This window comes from Halichoerus grypus, chromosome 8 (genome assembly GCF_964656455.1).
Source record: "Halichoerus grypus chromosome 8, mHalGry1.hap1.1, whole genome shotgun sequence".
NCBI classification, from domain to species: Eukaryota; Metazoa; Chordata; class Mammalia; order Carnivora; family Phocidae; genus Halichoerus; species Halichoerus grypus.
Genome location: NC_135719.1, coordinates 119,930,570 through 119,953,279, shown reverse-complemented (window position 1 = coordinate 119,953,279; position 22,710 = coordinate 119,930,570). Strand labels below are relative to the sequence as shown.

The window sequence follows — 22,710 nt, the reverse complement described above, 5'->3', positions numbered from 1 at the left end:
TAGCCTCCAAAGCATTTAAAAACCTCTGGATGGGGAGCAGGTCCCCATGCCAAAGGCCGGGAAGATTTGATGCCTGTCTTTGAAGGAGCTGAAGCCCCCAGGCCTTGCTCTGAACCCAGTCTTAAGGCTTTGGTTGGAAACTTCATGGCAGTAGGAGGGCGTAGGCTGGGTGTTCTGCTGGAAACGACTAAATTACCCTATGGGTCACCAATTGGTTTATTTGCTAATTGGCCCAGCTTTGGGCTTTAAATCTAAAGAAATCATTTCATCCTTTATTAAATACTGCATGAATCTCACTCTTTGTTCTGCAGGGCTATACACAATATACTAGTGAAACTTGAATTTACACCACAATAGCCGTGCTACTAAGGACCTTCCAAATGCCACTAATACCATACATGTTCCGCTTCTCAGCTGGATCCGAACCTGCCAGTGAATTCTGAGCCCATCGACCTCCCTCTGACACAGGAGCAGACCCCCACACCCATGCCCGCCCCCAGCCTCCCCATCTTTCCATGATTTAATTTCTGAAATCAGTTACTCTGTGGAGACCCCAATTCCTTTACACCCACTCTTTTTATATGGTGGACAATACTTTATTCGGAAATGTTCCCTCCTGTAATTACAAATCCTGTTAGTCATCCTCCTCCTCTCCCCAGGGGGATTGTGGGCTTTAATTAATTAACGTGGCTAAACCGCTTTGAGGTGCCTGGTTGAAAGGTGCTATATAAGTGCAAATTATTATTATTATGGCTGTTGACATCCCATGGCGGCAAAGCCTTCAGCCCCACACATCTACAGACCTAAACAAAGGCTTCTTCATCCTCACCTTCCCTGCTAGGTCTGAGATGGCTGGCTCAATGGTATGGGGGCAAATCTGTTACCATCTCAACATCAATCAACTAATTAATCCCCATTATGTTGGCTTCCGTTTCCTTCTTCCAAGCAGCACCATCCTGTTTCATTTCACAAATCGTGCCCCCAGCAGCTCTAGACAACGGTCATAGTGTCCCTATGGCCTCTGTTGGCCTAAAGGAGAGAAACAAAAAAAAAGAGGGAGAGAAAATAAGTTTGAAAAAAAAAGTGTCATCATGAAATGCACTAACTTCTCACTAACAGTCTAAATAAAACTTTCCTTCCAGCTGTAGTCCCCTTGCACACATACATACCTTTCTATTACCTAGGGAGCCAGCAACCTCACAAACCAGAGACACCCAGAAATACAGCATAGGTGTGGGGTAAGGTCCCGCAGCCCTGGCTTGACCGCTGATAGCTACAGACAAAAGCCCTTTCTGGGCTGGGTGGGAAGAGGTCATCCAGAGAGGTGGGAGCCCCTCTTTGGCTTCCTCCACTAGCTCCAGGTTTCCCCTGAGAAAGCCAGCTGCCATCTGTAGCCAGGAAGCCCTCACAAAGACAGGGGACCATGATTTAGATGTTTTGTGCTGCACCTAGCAAACCTCAGCCCTTAACAAATGCCCAGTACTTCCACTGTGATGGTAGCCATTGAAAGCAGCCCTGTGGGGGAGACGTGGCCTCTCGAAGGGACGCTGCTGACCAAAATGCTCCTTACAAGGTTGTGCCTCAGACCCTTTGTTAGCGTGGACGTGGGCGAGCCTCAGGGGGTCATGTCTTCATCTGCCTCCATTTATCCTCCCTATTGAAGGGCTCCTTCAGGACATCGGTCAGTCTCTGTGGGAAGTGATTTGGAGGGCAACAAAAGAACTTGGGCCCTTTGGGGGGCCTTCAGAATTCAGTAAACATCTGGACACGGAAGGCCAGGTTCTCAAGCAGTCTAGCTGGAGAGATGTCAAAAGAGAGAAAAAGCTGTGTGTGCAATGCAATCTCTTAGTTCTGTGGCAACATTTGTTGGAGAAAAACACAGCCGCCCCAGTAGGTAGATAGGAAGATTTTTCAAAAGCTCCTCTATTTGTCAATTTTTGTGAGGGCAGAGTACTGTTTGTCAGCTCTTGTGGCATGTGTGAGGAAGTAGAAGTTTCGCATGGCTGGGGAGCAGCATGTGATGGATGTTCCGATTCTCTATGTACGATGAATAACCCATGGTTGCACAAGCCTGTCCTGGGAGTTGTTGTTAAGCATTTCTGTTATCCCTGAGGTTTGGAAAACACTTTCTAGTCAAGGTAACTTGTTAGATTCTCATCATGAGCACATTTTAATTGACCAAAAAATGAAGTACTAAGGCTAAGGGATTTACATTTCATCACATGGTGAAATACAGGATCTGAACTCTTGACTCTCAACATTCCCTTTATTATTGAATCAATCCATTAGAACACATTAGTCAGCATGATTCAACATTAGTCACATGACACTAATCAGTATTCCCCAGGGTTCCCAAATCTATCCTCAAACAGGGAAAGAAACTGGCCTCTATCAAGAGATAATCAGGGGCTGACGTCCAATTCAAGCCCCCCTCCCCCATGCACACTCTCAGGAACCTTCCTCAGTTATCCATTTGAAATGATTCTATTTCCTTTATCCATATCACATTATTTGAACCTCAATAATAGGTGTCACAGTTTGCCTTTGATCAAACTTATTTTGTTTTTGAGCTAACTAGATTTTGAGCTACTAAAAGAGAGGGACCATTTTTTTTTTTTTCCAGGCTTATATCCTCTGAGCACCATGGTTTACAAACTGTAGATACCTCAACAAATACCTGCTGAACTGAACTCACTGAAATGGAGCTTAAGTCATATTCCAGAAAGAACACCAAGTCCTTTTGGAAGAAGTTTTCAAAGAAAATCAACAACCTGAATTGATTTAACATCTTTTAGTATTATTACCTGGGCATTTTCACAAACGCAAATTGTTAGCTCTGCAAAGATAGCCAAATGGCTTCCAGGTTCTAAAAGAGTGTGGATCCAGTCTAACTATAGTCCAGGCCTTGGAATACAGTTTTTTTCTATAACCTTATTCCAACTGACATTTTGTTCCATGTTTAAAAAAATGTGGAGACAGGAAAAAACATTTTGGGGGAAAAATGTGTTTAGTCTATGACTTTGGACCAAAAGTCATACCCTGCTTTGTGCTATAAGCACAAGTAGCTCTTGTTCAAGTATCTTTCTTGCATAGTGTATAATAGCAGAACACATACTAAAGTTTCGGCTTGACAGAGATTCTGTTATGGTGGGGGACCAAGATTTTTGGTGCTGATCCTTGATGGCATTACTGATTGTGATACCCTACTTCTCTGCTCTAGACTCTACCAAAAAGGGTACTGATAGCATTTTTAACATACAATATTTATAATACAATACTTATGTTGCATTTCAACATGCTAAGAGCCCAACCCTAGGGTCTGTACTACTGCACCCTGGGGTCTAATCTCTGCAACTGTGCTCCTCTGAAAGGGATGTGTCACTGAATATTCATCTCTCCTTCTCTCCCATGGTAAAACTCCCAAAACTTAGCTGGGAACATGGACACCCAGATAAACAACTGCATTTTCCAGTCCTTCTTCCCATATATCTACAAATTGGCCAATATGATAAAGGTAGAAATAGTGTGTGTAACTTCTGGTTAATATCTTAAAAGAAGGAGGTTGCCCTTTCCTCCCACCATTATTCTCTACCCCATACAAATTCTGCTACAAATTCTGGATGGAGGTCATGATGTTGAGCCATTGTGGACCATGACAACAAGGGCAACATCCTAGGTGTGATGGGGCAACAAGCTAAGAGCCTGGGTCCTTGGACAAACACATGGGATGAGCTGCTATACTAGCTCTGGACTGTATTCCTCTGCAGTGCTATGTGAGAAAGCAGGAAACCTCTACTTTGTGTGCCACTGTTAATTTAGATTGTGATTCCACCCAGCCAAACTTACCACCCACCTCAAGAACTTTCTTGAGGGATTGATTACATTAGTGTGACTGATCCATCCTAGCTTAGGATTTCAAGATTCAAGATTCAGGACAGAACTGGTATATCCCATCAGAGGCTCATGAAGCCTGAGAAATAAGTTACCAGAGGGGCTTCCGTGTTGGAAGATGAGAGGATCCAAACCCATTTCTGATTTAATAAAATCTTAGGAGCCCTGAGTACCTAAAAAGGGCTACAAACATAATTTTGAGGCAGTGAACACCACTTTGCCTTTCTGGAACTCAGTCTGCTGACCTGAAAATAAGGGTGATGGACAAAACTAAAATCTCTCATTCTTGGAAGTGTATATAGCTAACTTTGGGAGGAATTAAAGTAATTTTTGTCAACTAATCATCTAAGTATATGCATAAAGCACATGTGTTATGCAGAAGATCCCTCTAGAGACTATGGAAAGATTATACCCCAATGGCAGAAATAAAAGAGGCATCCATAAAGAATACAAAGAAGACTGCCCATGGAAACATGACAACAAACTTATAATTACACACAGCTGTGTAGAAATTGGTCCACTACCTCCAGAGGAAGTTTAAATTGGTAAACGTCCTTGGAAAGCAACTTGGGAATATATAGTAAAGATTAAAATGTGCATACCCTCTGACCAGTCATTCCACTTTTTCTATATACCTACAGAAACCCTCATACCAGCATACCAAGTAGCACGTGCAACAGAATTCACTAAGTTAACAAATGACTGAAGTTTACATCAACAGGGGAATGGATAATATGGTATATTCATACAATGAATATGGATACCTCATTAAAGTGAAAGAATGTTCACTATGATACACTATGTGTATCAGTGTGGATAAATTGTAAAAACACAATGTGAAGTGACAAAAGCGAGTTGTGGAATGATGTGTATAATAAACCATTTATGCAAACTTGGAAAGCACTCAAAACAAATCATAATATTATGTGTGGATTCACATGTAGAAAAGTTCTTCAGCATGATGAGAAGGATGTATACAAAACCCTGGAGAATTTTTACTTCTGTGGAGGAGTGTGAGGCAGGGAAGGGAAGGACTGGGACAGGTACAAAGGAGTTTTTTATTTTGTCAAGTTTTATACCTATAATAAAAAAAGACCTGAAGCAAATGTGACAAAATTTGAGCATTTGCTAATTCTGGGTGTTCAAGTCATGGGTTTTATTATTTTCTGTCCTGTTCTGTATTTAAATTTTTTTTTTTTCACACTGAAAACAAAATCTCTCTTTGAAGCTGATAGCCAGAGTAAAAGAAGTAAACAAAGCAGAAGGTTGGTGTGAGGAGATGTCATGGAGGCTGGGAATGTGAAATAAACGTCAAAAAAGAGGAGAGAACTGGCAGAGGGGCATCCTTCCTCATTTTCCCCGGAAAGCTCCTCCCTGACAGGTAGGCAGGAGCCACAGAGGTCAAGGCCTTGGCCTGCCCCAGCTTTCTGAGGCTGCAGGGGCACCTGGCAGCCAAGAGACAACATGACAGACCTGCTCTGCCCTCTTGTCTGTGACCTCTGGGAGAGGAGTTCACTCTCTCTGCTCCACTGAATCCCAGGGCTCTTTGCCCAGGCTCCCACAAGAATGCCAGGCTATGCCAGGTGTGTGGGTTGTATTTATGAAGGAGACCTCCATACCTGGATGGAAATGGACTGAGAATCTTCTGGGTCACTTTGAGTCTACCAGGCAGAAAACATTTATATGGGTTACTAATTCCAACTGAAATCTGATGAACTTAGATGGTAGTATTTGGGGGAAAAGAATTTTTCAATAAATCATCCATTTGGCTCAGTGACTAAGAAAATGGGATGGAAGAATCTAACCCAACTCTGTGACAAGGGAACAAATAGAGGAGATTAATGCCTCTCCCAATAAACTTCAAAAGGCGATCAAACAACCGTTCTTGATTTTACAAGAAAGATGAGGTGCATAGCTTTCCAGCTCTTAAGAAAAATCATTGTTTCCTTGTTTTCTGGTTTCTTCTGAGTCCCTATATTAGGTGGCTGGAAAAACAGGAAACTAGCTTCATTTGCAGAGTCTTCTCTGGACCCATCTCAGGGTGCCCTGGGCTCCCCCTGAGGTTCCTCAGCCCCATCCCAAGGTTTATGCTGCTCATTCAGGCTTAAACTAATAAAGGACAGCACCAGAATCCAAATTCAACCTGTCCTACCTAATTTTAATTTTTTAAAAACAACATAAAAACCACAATTCTGTCCTACCAAGAAACTAAGCCATTATCTTATGTCCTTAACAACCTGGCTTTTGTTTTTTAAATGCTCCCTGGATTCCGAGGAAATGGAGAGAGTAGGGCAAAGGAAGAGTGAATAAGGAGGAGCCCCTGCTGACTTGGCCTCTTCACCCTCCCTGGCCAGCCCCGCTTCCTTACCAAGTCGACAGGCCTCCACGGCCACGAGGCCAGGACGGAGGCCAGGCTGGCTCTGGGAGAGCCTGGCCTTGGGGTTTCCCGGGGCCTCCTGCAGCATCAGCAACACAGCCTGGCTGTTTTCAATTACAGAATCTTAATCTTTATTTCTGGCCTGACCCAGAGGTCCAGAGGTCCCAGCTGTGTTCTGCGGGGCACAACATTTGGGGCTTGTTGGGGAAACAAAGAACACGACCAGAGCAGAACACAGGTCAAGTTGGAGTTCCCTGTAAATGCTCCCTTCCCTTCTGTGGCCATGTGGTTTTTGTGGGCCCATAATTAAGGCCGATTCCCAAGGCCAGCCCCTGCTTTTTCCTCTCCCCTAGGTTCCCGCGCCCCTTAGCCTCACTCTGAGCCGGCCAAAACTCTCAGCTTTTCTACCCAGTGGGCGCAGGAGAAAAGGATTCATGGGAGCCACCCCCACACCCTCCACCTTTCCCACCTCAGTTGCACAAAAGGTCTGTCTCTCCCTCTGCTGGGACCTGGCCCGTCTCAGAGTCTGAACCATCAGGAAGCTGGTGGCTGTGAGCTTCCACTCCTTTGGGGCCAAGTATTTCCAGGGTGTTGAGCCCAACCATGAGGCCACGATCTCGACAAGTGCAGGATAGACAAAGAAAACACAAACAGCAGAGCATTACCATGGGAATGGCCTGAGCAGGCGGCTTCCTGAAAATGCCGGGAGGATGGGTTTTCTTTTTACTTTTTCTTTTCTTTTCTTTTCTTTTTTTCCTTTCCTTTCTTTTCTTTTCTTTCTTTCTTTCTTTCTCTTTCTTTCTTTCTTTCTTTCTTTCTTTTCTTTTTTCTTTCTTTTTTTCTTTCTCTCTCTCTTTCCCTTTCTTTCTCTCTCTCTCTCTTTTTTTTTTTTTTCTTTTTGCAAAAGGAAAATAGTTCCGCTTTCTATTTTACGACAACAATAGCACGGACTGGCTCCTTCAAGTATTTCAAAAAGCAGCCTGAGAAATCTCTAACCAGGCCCCTCAGTCTCTCCGGCCTGCGGACGTATTGTTCCTCCCAGCCCAGGGAACAAAGGGGCAGGAAGGGTATAAGGCCCCCAGTTGCTGGCTCTTCTTAGCATCCTAATCCTTGAGAACTTGTGAGGGGAATGGCCTGTGGAGCTGGGAAATCGAATTTTGGCTCACCTTTTATTTCCACCCTCTGCTTATGCACACAGGAGCACTTCAGGTATTATAAAACCTCCTGGTGAGCAGGCTGGTAGGAGTCTTGGACTTGCTAAGGGGATAAAAGGCACTGAGGGATCATACCCACATTCACTAACCCCCTGAAAAAAGGGTAGCCTATAGGAATTGTTTCTTCTTACCACTCCAGGCTGGCTCCATTACAAATCCCGAATGTCCAGTCCCAAGGGGCTGGGCTGGCAGTTTCTTTTGTAGTCGGTAGCTGCCCTCCCTCTTCCAGCCCTTCCCCTCTCTGTCTCTCTGCCCCTCAGACATGGATTACATTCCCCCACCCCCCAATTCCTCAGTACTAGGTACCCACCAACCTCCATGCCAACTTGGGGCTATCTTGCCAGAGCAACCCCTCACATAAGGAAAGCTTCTTGGCCTTGGCTGTTGGTATCTTTCCAAGGGTATCACCCAGGAATCAAAGGTTTCTTTGCCTTAAACCCGGGGAATTGTGTAGGTGGGTTTTGTTTTGTTTTGTTTTTTTTAGCTCAGTCATCTGGTAAGAGTGGGGGGAAAAATAAGCTTTTATATTCTGGTGTGTGGAGATCTCAAGGTACAACTCTGCTGAGCTAAGTGATGAAAAGTACGCCATCTCCTAGGAGAATCAGATAAGCTGAAGGGTTAAGGCCTTTAGAGGTCACCCAGGCCAATGACTACAGTCCAAGTAAGAAAAACATTTTGCACTGTATATACACAAATTCATAAAGAACACACACTGTCACACAAGAAATATTTCATGAAACAGTGCAATACGTGTGATGTAATCTGATATTTTCTATTCTCCTCTATTTGATTTTTAAAAATTCTGGTTGTGACTCATTAATGTCATTTCATGACCCACCAGTGGGTTGCAACACAGTTTGCAAAGTGCTGAATCAAGGTCAACATTGTCATTTTCAAGCTGACAAAACTAGGGTGACAAGAGATTTTTCTCAAGATCACACCAGAGCTGGAACAGAAATCCACGGGGTCTCTCCACTAAAGGAGGGATCGTCATCTTTCTCAGGTTCAGAGCTCCTTTTTGTTTTCCCAAAGTCTTGGGAGCACACAGCTATTGGGGAGGGAGTGCCCAGAGGTTTGTATTCAGTGGCGTTCCTGCTAGGGGCAGAAGGGTTCTGCTGCCCCAGAAAACCTTACAGAGGGAGGTGTAGCTGGGGGAGTGGGGTCGAGAAAAAGCTTCAAAAGCAACCAGGTGAGGCACTGTGGCCTCCCAGACATTTTTATTTACTGGTCGGGGTTCCTGCATCATCGGACACTTTCCTGAATTTTTCTCTTTCCTGGACACACAGCTGTAGGTCAGCCTCCTTTAGTAATCCACCTTCTCCTTTGTTTTTTCTGGCTTTTTCTAATAGTCTTTGCAGATATTTAACCTCTACCAATTCATTTCACTTCTAGCCTCTACTCTCTGTCCACAATTCCTATTTCCTGTCCAAATCACGATCGTAGCAATGAGTGCCAGAGAGGCAACTCTGTGAATCTTGTTCCCACAAATATTATCCTAAAAGTATCCTAAAAGATTAGGTCAGGCTTAGAAATGCTATTTACCAAAAGGCCCAGGGATCAAGAGAGAGGCATGGTATCAGGCTCTCAACACAAGCCATCTGGGCAGAACCGCCTCTTTGCTTCCTGAAATTGCCTTGTAGTCTTCCATAGAATTTCTTAAAATCTTCATCTAAATTTGCTACTTAGTTGATTTCTAATCTTTTAAGAAAGCCTCTAAAAATGAAGAGCCAAAAGCCACACGGTGTCCTGGGTAAATAAAAGTTCAGCTTTCTGATTGCTTATTAGTTATACACCCTTAGAGAGTATGTAACAAAGGGGCCTGCTGTTTGCTTTGCTTAATCTGGTCTTAAAATCTCTGCTTCTTTGTCAGAAAACAATATTTGCAATTGTAAAAAAAATATTTACCAAGGAACTTGGATAGCATAAGTCAAAGGCTAAGAGCCAAAGGTCAGTAGTTCTTACCCCAAATTTCCCTGGACCTGAGTCCCTGCTGTGGGGCTCAGCTGCACCAAACAAACAAGCTGCTTTCCGGGTCCACTAAGAAGCAGGCGTTTTAGAAGGGGAAGGAAAGGGAAGGCTGCAGCTTGTTCCTCGGTCCAAAGCATGAACCCTCCGGCCTGCCCCACAGAATTCCTGCTAGATCTCTGCAATGCAGTGTGTCTCCATGGGAACATTGTAAGGGCTCTCCCTGTTTCATAGACCTGGGAAAAGCACTCAACTTACAAAATCCTAAAGGGCAGATATTCCTCCCATCGACAGCAACGCCAATATGCTCCCCTGGGCTTCAGACCAGATGTTCACCCGTGCATTCTGTGGGGAGGGCCTCCTGCCTGACAGTGGGGGACAGATGTGCATCTGAGCACCTCTGTGGGGACCGTTCTCAACCTACAAAGCAGCTTTGGACATCTGGCTCTGTGAGCTAAGTTCAGTGGTGTTCGAATTTACCTCTCATGTTCATTATTTTCTGCAATCACCAGAAGATCCAGCATTGGGAACCAGGCCTGTAGATCAGTGAGTTCCAGGTTGTGGCGTGGGGGCACTCGACGGTGAGTCAGAACTCCACTCCTTCTGAGTCCCAGGCCCCTGTCACCAGAGCAGGTCAGCAAGGCCTGGTCCCCAGCTGGGACTTGGGTAAAGGGACCGGACATGGAGTAACCAGAAAGAGGCCAAGGAAGTAGTGCTCACGGAGCCATGACAAAGTGCCCCACAGGCGGCCAGACCAGATGGTTTGTCAGGTCCTCCACACTGGTGTCAGAGGCCTACTGCCCACTTCCTCACTCCATAGGATCTGCGAAGAGGCCTGGGGGTTGGCAGTTCCTAGATCTGTGCTTTAACCCTCAGTCTTTGTTGCACTCTGTTAGGAAATTTAGCAGTTCTCCCCCAGCCCTACCTCCACCTTCTGTTAAGTTCTTGCCACAACTGCCAATCTCTTTTATCTCATTAGGATAAATATCATTGGCAAATTCATCTTGGCCTTTGATTCTGTCCCGAAGTAGCTTCTACCAGGAGCGCACCAGCCATAGGCAGCACTGAGCATAGTCAGCTTAAAGAAATGGTTTAATCCGAGGATCTTACCTTGAAGAACCAGGCCTTCCTTCTTGATGGTGTAGGCAAATGAGGTGAAGGGAGCCAGAGGGGACTTGGCGATGAGAATCTGCACACAAAGCATATTTTGCCAGGGCTGGTCAAAGGGCATATCAGAGATGACCCTCTATTCATTCCCCTTCCCATTTTGAGACAAAGTGGGGACATGTGACTACAAGCTATAAAGTTTATTTTAAAAAATTATTTTAGAACCAAATGAGTGTTATTCCTTCAATCAGCTGGTCATTTTGGAAAGCTATACATTTATCCCAACTATTCTGCCACTGAATGCCATATTCCTGAGCTGGTTCTTCTAGAAATGTTTCATTATTTTATGTCACATGCTTAAACAGCTACCTTTCTGCCCAAAGATAAACCTAAAGTGATTCTCTAAACTTACTTAGAAATTTAGCTATTTTGCTAAAAAGAAATTCAAAGCTACCCTCAAAAGATAAAGATTTACCCTCATTATAAATATTCAAAATAACTCAGTAAAAGCAAAGCCATGATAATTTGCTTTGTTGGCCCCAACTCTTCACCAAGGCTATTCATACCGTTTGCCACGTGACCACATTTCCTCTTACTTAAGGTGTAGGTGTTTCCCATGGTCCTGGACCATGGTTTTGGCCATATAACTTGCTTTCCTAATAGGTTCTCTACCAAGGCTTCGAGAAGCCTCTCATATCTTCACTTGCTCATATGTTTCCGCTAACTGCCAGAGAAAAACATGTCCACGCTAACCTGCTCTCTCAGAAGGAGGATGAGAGACACCTGGAGCAGTGCTGGCCAGCCGGCCCCAGTCTAAAGAGCTGACCCCCAGGAGACCCATGTACCCATTGGTTAAATGCTTCTTACTGCACACCTCTGAGATTTGGGTGTGGTTGTCCTGAAGCATCACTGGAGCAAGAGCTGACTGCTATACCAGCCAACACACAATATCAAAACTATTTTGAGCAGTGGCATTCTCCTAACAAAATACCTCCTTTAAAAGGGACAGTTATTTGATCATTAAAAAAATGATTACCATTAACAACGATTACCATACTTCATATGGTTCCACAGTAGCTCTAAGGACTGGTGAATTATTTTATTATAACAAGTCTCTTGAAGGAAGATGAAAATCAGTTTCCTGCTTTAAAAAGTAACATTGTCAAAGATAGTGACAATTTAGCACAGAGCCACTTAGGTAATCAGGGAGGCAAGAGAGAAGGAAGAAGTACTTTCAAATAACCAGAAGGCTTATGTGTAATATCTCAATTTATCTCAGTTCAACAAACATTTACTGACTGTCAACTATGAGAAATGGTGGTATAATGTGGTGGAAAGATCACAGGTTGTAGTCATAGAGTTTGAATCTCGGCTCTTCCACTAATCAGCTTGGTGCCTATGGCAAGGCCTGCGATTTTCCCCTCATAGCCAATCTCCCTTCTTCTTTTTAGTTAATAACTCCCCAGGTTTCAACATTTCTTTGCCTCTTTTGCAACTGGGTGTGGCCATGTGACCAAGCTTTGACTGACAGACCGTGAGTACAAGTGACAGGTAGCACTTCCAATATTTTGAAAACTTACGTTTTCATTAAAAAATTATGTGCTCTCCGCTTTCCCTTTCCCTCTTCCCAAGGGCAGGGACCAGCTTCAACCCCATGGAGGTGGACATCCTGGGAGATGATGAAGCAACACGGGAGAAGGAAGTGGGGTAACCTCATAAAGCATCCGCACTTCCCACCTGGGGTCATCTGCCCATCTCAAGATAGAGCCACTTTCCTGAACCACTGAGTTCCCACTGTTTTTGTTACTATGGTGTATATAGCCTGAATTCTAACCAATACTGTGGCTCTGCACAACCTAACCTTTTGGATTCTCCATTTCCTCACATGTAAAATGGGTATAACAACATCCACCTAAATGGGATTATTGTGAGGATTAAATTAAATATATAAAATTCCTGTCACGGGGTCAAACTCACAAAAACATTTCCAAACAACTCATCACATATGCTCCCAAGTGCTTCCCTTGATTTTCACTCATCAAAAACAAAAATACTTTACTTTTACTGGAAGGATTCAACTCAAGTTAACTCTCAATAATTTTTACTACTGCTCCAAAGTTATCTAGATAAACTTGCTCATCATTCTCAGAACCAATGAGTAGATGGTATAGGTGGGCATTTGCATCTTCATGTCAAAAACATCTCCCCTGAAAATTAGATGGAACCTTTCTGACAGAAATAGTTTAGGGATGGTTCAATGTGAAGTTTATGGATGCCCCTTGGTAGGAGAATGGCATAACAGAAGAGAGGATAGTGCTTCCCAAACTTCAATGTGAGTATGAATCACCTACAGATCTTGTTGACATGCAGTTTCTCATTCAGTAGATTTTGAGTGGGGCCTGAGAATCTGCATTTCTAGCAAGCTCTGAGGAGATGCTGATACTACTCCACAGACCACATTTTGAGCAGCTGGCTTCCAGGAAATTAGCCTGACTGAAGAATCTAAGATGAAGAAGCAAGAGACAGGAGTCCTGGAGCCCATTAGAATGCTACTGTGATAATTCAGGGATGAGATGACAAGGGCCTCAACCACAGCTGTGTCAGAAAGAATGGGAAAAAAGGAAATGGAGAAAAGAAATATAAATCCTTTAGATCAAAGAGCAATAGAAATAAACTAAACATATCCCAAACCTCAGATCTTTATTGTCTGCATGAAGCAATTGGACATGAAACCAAAAGGATATAAATAAATAATAATCAATAAAGTATCACACTATATTTTTGAAAATTATATTACCATTTTTACTTGATAGACTGCAAAATCTGAGACTCAGGAAAACAAAGGATGTGATATTCCAGTGTAATACAACAAATGGGATCTAAGCCTAAGCCTCTAGCTCAGTGGGGCTGCCTCCATCATTTGAATGCTTCCACTCCCAGCAAGCACAATGCTCACTGTGAATAAAGCCAGGAGGGCCTCACCTGGAGGGACTTCACACCTGGAAGGACCTCCCTTCCAGGGAATCACTGGGTTTGGGCAGGTCATTGATTAATGTCCTGTTCTTCCTGTGTAGGGTTTAAAATGGGTTATCAAAAGGATGGTTTGTATGCAGTTAGAAAGAGGAAGTGATCAGTTATGTCAGATGAATCCCACTTCCTTTTTTTGGAAAGAATTGCCAGATTAATAGATGAGAGAGCTACCACCAACATGAAATATCTGATTTTCAGCAAAAAATGTAACAAATTCTCAATATCCTTCTGGATAAAGGGAAGACATGTTGGGCTGGATGCTAATACCATTAAGTAGATCTGGAAGTGACAAGAAGATCAACAGCAACCTCTAGTAGAATGTACTGGATTCTAGCCTTGGTCCTGTCAATGTTCAACATTCTTACTGACCTGGATAAAGACAATGATGTAATCAACCGTACCCATACAACAAATATGGGATCCGCCAGAGAACAGAACTAACAAAAATTGCCACTCTAAGGGAGCTTATATTCTAAAGGAAGAAAAAGATAATAAACAAAACAAATAGGTAGAATATATGGTATATTAGATGATTATGCATGCTGTGGAGGGAAAAAAGGCAGAGAAAGATCAGAGAAAAGGGTCAATTTTAAATAGAGTACTAAGAGAAGACCTTAAAAAAAGGTGACATTTAGACTTGTGGATCATGTAATTAAACACATTAATGGGATGCTGAATATGGTAACAGAAGACAAAAAATTGAGAGGTGTTGGGTGGCCCAGTCAGTTAAACATCTGCCTTCAGCTCTGGTCCTGATCCCAGGGTCTGGGATAGAGCCCCGTGTTGGGGTGCCTGCTCAGCAGGGAGCTGGCTTCTCCCTCTGCCTCTCCCCACCATCCACTCCCCTGCTCATGCTAGCACGAGCTCTCTCTCTCAAGTAAATAAATTAAATCTAAAAAAAAGTTTTATATTGGATTAGATCATAATATCAAAACAAATCTCAGTTTAGTTAGAAGGTTGGGACAAATCCTACAAATATTTTAGAATGAAATTTTATTGAAACATGTGTAAGGCCTTGTCCTTGAGGACAGAGGACCAACTACTGGTTACAGAATGGGGGACATGAGATTAAACATTCAGAAAATGGATTAGGAGTGCTAGTTAACTACAGTTCAGTGTGAGTTGGTTGTGGGATGTGGTTCACAAAAATCTAGTGTGGTCTCAGGTTGTTTCAGTGCAGACGCAGTATCTGGAACAAGAGAAGTGATGGTCCTTTTCTTCTCATTCAGCAAACCATACTGGGTGCAGCATGTTTGGATCGCAGCCTAAATTCCAAAGGGGAAACCGACAAATAAGAGAACAACTGGAGGAGAACCATCAAGTGGTTAAACACGCAAAGCAACCCATGACCACAAACACTTCAACGCAAACATGATGTTAAGAGGTCTGGGGTGAAGGTGCATATGGCTTTTAATATGGATTTTATTTCTTTTTTTTTATATGAGTTTTCTGACATGAAGATTCTGTAGTGTTACATAGTAGAGAGGGGAAGTGTAAATTCATTTTCTAGCCCAACACATTTCAGAGAAAAGGTGATGTTTGCCATGTATCTTTGTGACACATACAGAATCTTCCCTTTTGAACACTTGAATGAATACCCCATGCCCTTGTGCCTTTCTGCCTTTCAAACTATAAATTATCCTTTTCTAAAGCAAACAACCTTCCCTAGTAGATGGTTTGGGCTGTTCTGTTTTAGATGTTCAGTCATCCCATAAATTTGGGATGTTCTAATCATTGTCTGACTTGTGCTGTTGTCAAGTATCATTCCACCTTCTTCAATAATGACCTACAGGGAGGGTCTGACTGCTTAATAAAACTCCAGGGCCCTAGTGAAAAGTTTTTTTCATACTCAACCCTGTGTGCAGTGTGTGAAGTTGGTTTTAGAATCCTCTGAGGGTTCACAGAAATATGTAGTTGGGCAAGAATGAGTGCAGACACAGTGGCTCAGAAAGCCCAAGGCCCCACAAGGCAGGTGTGTGATATTGTGAGCTGTTATCCCCCCTGCAAATAGCCAGGTTGTTTTTTCTTGAATGTTTCCTTCATATCAGACTAGTTCAGCTTTATACTCTAATGAATATATTTTCTCCTTTCTTCACCTATTCTTGCAAGGAAAGTGGTCATCAATATTTTAAAAGTCTTTGGAGGAATACTTAAGGTATAGGTGTGCTGGGTCCCAAATCCCACTACTATCTGGACATAATTTCCACTACTCGTGCCACCCACCCATCTATCCATGTACTTATTCAACCCACAAATATTTACTGGGCACTTTCCTTTGTGCTAGGCACTGTTCTAGATGCAGGGGATATAGCAGGGGGTGAGACTTACACGGTCCTTGCTTTCATGGAGCTGACATTCTGGTGGCAGAACACAGACAATACAGGGAAGCCTTTAGGCCTTTGGGCTTTTCTCACATTGACATTCTACCACGAATTCCTCCTTCCTGAGCACTCATTCATTCATTCAATCCATTCATCAGTAAACATTTATTGTTGGGCCAAGCAGATTCAATTTGCACTGTGTGAATTTGCATTTTCTAAAGGATTGCTATCTATTTTTACCTCAGTTTACTTCTTAGGTATATGTTCTGAATTCTCGATGGGATTGCAAAGATCAGGGGCATGTTCTTTGATCCCACACCCATTCCTTTTATAGGGCCCAATCCAGTGCTTTGTACCAAGTGGGCTCCTAAAATGATTGATGGGTATTTTCCTCACTGTTCTTTACTTTATCCCTGTGCTGTATGTGTGAAGGTCTCTCCCAATTTACATGTGAAAACACAGAGGCCTAGGTATTCTAAATAAGATGTGGAAAGGGAAGTCAGCCCTTGGAGCTCACTAGCCTCCCCTTACAGACCCTATTCTCCTTCTTTTATGTCCCTTCAGGTGCCTGTTTGGCTCTGAACAAATAAATTGTCAACTGATTCTCTTTAGCTCTAAGGTGACAGCTGATTTAAACCTTCCAGTGTTACCCTTTCTAGTGTTTGCATTTTAATATAAGACTCCTGAAGGAGAGTAATGGATCTAAAACAGTGGAAAAACCTACAGGAATGGGGTGGGTGAGGGAGCTTCCGTGGTTCCCATAGTAATGATGATGATGGTGGTGATGATGATGATGATGATGATGAAGAAAACAACCCTTTGAGGTAGGCAACTTATAAGTGCTGAAGTCAGGATTCCAGCCCAAGCCAGCTGGTTCTATAGTCCATACTTTTAACCACCAAGATGGTAGCCCCCAATTTGTCATGCACAGATCAGTCTACTTCTCAGGGATAATACATCAAATGAGGCAGAATATATAACAGCAAATAAAGGCATTTTTTCCTGCAGCATGGATATTGCACAATTCAAGACAAAGAAGGGAACTGGATAGGGCATCCATGCAGGTTGCCTTGAATGTTCACAAGCTTCCACACCGGCAGTCTTGTTCCTGCCCTTCTTTTCTGAACGTCCAAATCCTACCTATTCCTTGAACCCCATACAAACGCCACCCCTCCCAGAAAGCTTATGCCAATTTCTCCAGCCTGAGGTAATCTGTCGCTAATCCCATCACACTTCATCTATACCTCTAATAGCGCTTACTGCTTTCTCCACGGTTCCACAGTTAATGTTACCTGGGCTCACTGCCATGTATTTGAAGGTAGAGACCGTCAACATCATTGCTGCTTCTCCTAGTCCCACCAACCTCCAGTATGGTGCCAAATATATAATAGAAGCTCAATTATAAAACCCAACAATGGAGGAGCAAATAAATGCACACACTGGTGACCTTCAGAAGCCCTGACTCATACCCACTTTGAGGACTTAGTTGGCACCTCTTCCCAGAGTTGGGAGACTTAGAAGATGCCATATAAAAGAGCAGCCTGCCCAGTCAATCACTGCCAAGATTCTCAGCTTGGGCAGGTCCAAAGTCAAGTCTTTGGTTTCAGCTTCCTATAGCATCACATGTTTTTCCTGGCCTGATCCCACTTCTAAGAGTCTCAGAAAGTGGAAAAGGAGCCATAGAACAGAAAGTGCTGGCCATAGGAACCTCAGGCCTCCTTCAGTATGGTGACACCTTCTAGGGATAGTGCCTATGTCCTTCTAAAGTGTAGGTGTGACCGTCCCCTCATCTGGAGCAACCCAGACCAGGCCTTCTCCTTCATGGGTGGTCAGGAAGGCCAATGTGGAGCAGAAGGCACAAAGATGTCAGGAACCTTGGGTATAGACTATCCTGGAGGCTGCTTTTATAGAGTTCTGGTCCTGGCAGTTCACCTGAGTTCCTGCAATACAGCCCCAACTTTAGGAAAAAGTGAGTTTTGACTTTATGGCTCAAGAAAGTAGACATGAATAAGCAGCCATGTGCTGAGGGTAATCTGGCACCAATTCTTCCTCTTTCTCTTCTCTAATTCTTGTGCCAGGCAGGCTTCCTTGAACACTGCTAATGAATCCTTCCTCTCTTCTATTTCCTTCCCCTTCCCACCCACTACCCCAAATCTCACACTGGTTGGGGGTGAAGGGCAGAGTAAAACCAGCTGGCAGAGGACAAGAATAAGCAGAAGAAATTCTTCTGGTAGGGGCAGGTGGTAGGCCTGGCTTTCTTTCTATCCCTGCTCTCTGCTACAAAATTTAGAGCCCAAAGACAATGTAATATGTTGAGCCAAGACAACTGGGGTGAGAAGCAATTGGGATAGCTGAGAAATATGAATTTACAACCATCCACAATTTCCTATTTTGGTACTTAATTAACCCTGCTTCAGTCTCCTCTGTGATCAGCAAGATTATGTGGTTGTTGATGAATTCAGCAGTGATGTCCTTGTTGAATGCATCTGATACTTTCATCAGCATGCAAGGGTCCTTCTGAGAAGCAAGGAAGGAAACCTCCTGACTCTGAAATGTCCTTCAACAGGGACCCTATTATCTCACTTCAACTGGATGCCTGGGCTAATAAAACCCATTGCTGAGCTAAACAAACCTTTCCTCTAGCTGTGCCAAGTGTCTGCAACAGAAATCCTTCATGCCAGGGATTTTCCTCCTTGTCCAAGACTTAGAAAAAGGTTGTTTTCTCAGCTGCTTTGAAGCCCAGGAAGACAGCCAGGGAGGCAAACAAGCCAGTCAGTCTTGCAACAGATAATTCAACAGGCTTTTGATAACCTCAAGTCTTCTGTCTCTTCCTCAGGTTGAGCTAAACTCTCCAAGCCTAGGGACAGAAGGGCCGGAAATGCTCCAGACAGGAAGATTTCTGTGGCTGGAAGGAGGCCACAGGGCCAGGGGGACTTGAAGTATACCCAGAGATCCTCAAAGGAATTCCCTAGTCATTGTGTTAGGAGAGCTGGAGGGAAAGGTGGCAGAGGTCCAGCTCCCAGTCCGCATCTGGATCATATACTGATTAGAATCTGCTTCATCACTTGGAAAATCACTCTCCACGGAACGCTGAAGTGTCAGTACCAACAGCTTTGCAAGATTATGAGGGGAGAGTAGAGAATGAGTTTAATGGCATCTAAACTGCCTTCTCAAAATAGGGGAGAAAGATCTGTAGAAGCAATATAGTACTGGAAAATGATAAGGTGGAAAAATGAACCATATTTGAGCAGGCATGAACTTATTAATTTATCTACATGTGGCCTGTTTCACAACTTTCCCCACAGAAATTAGGGGCAGAGATTAAGTTGATCTGAATTGCTAATGAAATATAATTCTAGACTCAGAAGATTCTCCTAGAAAGTTTGGCCCTGAGGCTACAAGATCTTATTCCCCAATAGAGTATCACTATACTCTTTTATAACATCTCTCTGGTGATTATTTAAAAATGTTTATCTATAATACATCAGGTTCCCAAAGTATATAAACTAAAAAAGCTAGCTCCCTAAAGAAAACATTAATTTCCTCAGACCAATAGGATATTAACTTAGTAAATTATGATAGTAATTCTTCAGGGTCAGAGTAGCATTTTGAGTTTATTATTTTTTTCCCAACATTTTATTATGAAAATTCTCAAACATAGCGCAAAGTTGAAAGAATTTTATAGTAGGTACCCATAAACCTATCAAGTAGATTCTACCACTAACATTTTATTATACTTGTTTTTATCGCTTATCTATCCATCCATCCATCAGCCCATGTTATATTTTTGTTGTTGTTGCATTTCAAAGTCAATTGCAAACATCAGTGCACTTTCCCCTAAATACTTTGGCATGCATATAGTTAACTATATGCTTAATACTTGTTCATATATTTTAAAAACCATGTTGGTTTTTTTTTCCAGTGAATTTTACTTGAGATTTGAAAGGGTTAGTGATTTTTCCCAAATTATACTAACATCAGAGAGAATTTAGTAACTACACATCTATAGATAGCTTACAAATGTATACAGTCAAAGAATATGGGTCATTCTTTCTATATTAAATACCAATTTTATTGAGGTATTACTTATATGCAATAAAATTCTTTTTTAATATAGACACTTAAGCTATAAATTTCCCTTCAAGCACTGATTTAGCTGCATCCCATAAGTTTTGGTGTTTTTTTGTTCTCACTTTCTCAAAGTATTTTCTAATTTCCCTTGTTATGTTTTCTTTGACTTATTGCTTATTTAGGAGTGTGTGTGAGTATGCACTTAACTTGCACACATTTGAGAATTCCTCACATTTTCTTCTATTATTGATTACTAATTTTATTCCACTGTGACTAGAGACATTTACATGGTTTCCTTCAGGCTCAGTTTGTGGTGTAATATACGGTCTGTCGAGAATGTTCCATGTACATTTGAGAAGAATGTGTTATCTGCTATTATTGAGTAGAATGTTCTACAAATGCCTATTAGGTCTAGTTGGTTTATAGTGTTGCTCAGGTCTTCTACTTCCTTGTTGACCTTCTGTCTAGTTGTTGTATCTATTATTGAAAGTGGGTATTAAATCTCCAAGTACTGTTGTTGAATTGTCTATTACTCCCCCTCAATTCTGTCAGTTTTTACTTCATGTATTTTGGGGTTCAGTTGTTAGATGCATATATGTTTATTATTATTATGTCCTCCTGATGGATTCACTTTTTTATTCTTTTAAAATGTCCTTTTTGGGGGCACCTGGGTGGCTCAGTCGTTAAGTGTCTGCCTTCGGCTCAGGTCATGATCCCAGGGTCCTGGGATTGGGCCCCGTGTCGGGCTCCCTGCTCCGCGGGAGGCCTGCTTCTCCCTCTCCCGCTCCCCTGCTTGTGTTCCCTCTCTCACTGTGTCTCTCTCTGTCAAATAAATAAATAAAATATTTTTTAAAAATGTCCTTTTTGGGGGCACCTGGGTGGCAGAGTTGGTTAAGTGCCTGACACTTGATTTTGGCTCAGGTCATGATCTCAGGGTCATGGGGTTTAGCTCTGTGTCAGGCTCCACTCTCAGTGTGGAGTCTGCTGGAGATTCTCTCTCTCCGTCAGCCCCTCTCCCCATTTGCACTCTCTAAATAAATAAATAAAATCTTTTTAAAAAGAGAGTCTTTTTGGTTCCAGTAATAATTTTTTTTTTAAGATTTTATTTATTTGAGAGAGAGAGAGAGAGAGAGAGCATGAGCAGAGAGAGTGGCAGAGGGAGAAGGAGAAGCAGACTCCCCCCTTAGCAGGAAGCCCAGATATGGGGCTCGATCCCAGGACCCTGAGACCACAACCTGAGCTGAAGGCAGATGCTTAACTGACTGAGCCACCGAGGCGCCCCTCCAGTACCTCCAGTAATAATTTTTGTCTCAAAGTCTATTTTGTCTGATGCTGGTAACCAGCTCTCTTTTGGGGTTACTGTTTGTAAAAGGGTTCCTGAAGCCAATTTCAATGTATGTGTATGTTGAGGCTTCCCCACACCAAGAAGCTATTCTCAGACACCAGCAGGGTGTCCAAGAATTCAACTCAATGCTGACACTATCTACCTGGAGACAGAATCAGATTCCACACGTAAAGGACTTAGTCCCACAAGACTGCCTTCCACTTCAGATGCCAGTCACAAGCTCATGTTACCTGTGCTTCTGACAAACTGGCCACATTTCAGAGGTTCCAATGACCCCTCCAACTCTGGATGTCAATCGCAAGTCCAGGTTATTATCCATACTTCTGACTGACTGGCTATAAGTCAGAGGTTCCCATGACCTCCCCCTTGGGTTCAATTAATTTGCTAGAATGACTCACAGAAATCAGAAAAACCCATTTACTTACTAATTACTGATTACAAAGTATATTAAAGGATACTAATTAACATCCATCTAAAGAGATGTATAGGGTAAGGTCCTGAACAAAGGACCTTCTGTCTTCGTGGAACTTGGGGCCTGGCATGGTGGCATGTGGAAGTATTCTGGATCCCAATGTGGAAGCTGTCTAAACCACCTCCTTCTGGATTTTGTAGAAGCATCATTATGTAGGCATGATTACTTATTGCCCACTGGTGATTGATTCAACCTCTACCCCATTTCCCCTCCCTGGATATCAGGGTGTGAAATTGTAAGTTCAAACCCCCTATTCATGGTTGGTTTTCCTGGCAACCAGACTGCATCCTTAGGTGCTTTGCAAAAGTCACCTTCATTAACATAAACCCATTTGTGGTGGAAAGGGCTTGTCATGAATAACAAGACAACTATTTCACCTTTATGGCTCTGAAGCATTTTCAGGAACTGGAGACAAAAGACTAAGTATTATAACAAAAGATGCTCCATTTCTCTTATTGCTCAGGAAATGCCAAAAGTTTTGGGATCTGTGAGCAAGGAACTGTGGAAGAAGTCCAAATATATATGAGAAATATATTTGGGTCATCTAAATCACAATATCACCATTTGCATGGTATGTATTTGTCCATCCTTTCAAACAATTTGTGTTTTTGACTCTAAAGCGTGTCTCTCATAGACAGGATTTTGTTGTATAATATACTTATACATACATATATATATGTATTTATCAATCTCTGCTTTTGATTGGAATATTCTGCCAATCTCTGCTTCGGATTGGAATATTTAGTTCATTTACTTTTAATATAATTATTGATAAGGTAGGATATGTCTGCCATTTTGCTATTCGTTTTTCTGTGTGCCTTATGGATTTTGCTCCTCTATTTTTCCATTACTGACTTCTTTGTGTTAGATATTTTTCTAGTATACCATTTTAATTCTCTTATTCCTTTTACTATACA

The 22,710-nt window shown here is 42.6% G+C and overlaps 1 protein-coding gene across 6 annotated transcripts in view; it reads right to left on the bottom strand.

The window, feature by feature from the left end:
- Positions 1-557: 557 nt before the first annotated feature.
- RAD51B (RAD51 paralog B) overlaps positions 558-22,710 on the bottom strand; it is a 561,771-nt gene continuing 539,618 nt past the window's right edge. Inside the window, exons 10-12 of one of the 6 annotated variants that reach the window (XM_078053834.1) lie at positions 10,558-10,636; positions 6,738-6,884; positions 558-1,029 (exon numbers count right to left, since the gene is read on the bottom strand). In XM_078053834.1, coding sequence (XP_077909960.1) covers positions 6,739-6,884; positions 10,558-10,636 — 225 coding nt within the window. In that variant the 3' untranslated portion in view covers positions 558-1,029; position 6,738. Of the gene's footprint in view, positions 1,030-6,737; positions 10,066-10,557; positions 10,637-14,578; positions 14,850-22,710 lie in introns of those variants that run through there. The other 5 variants (XR_013440743.1, XM_078053838.1, XM_078053837.1 and 2 more) reach the window with 5 other exon arrangements.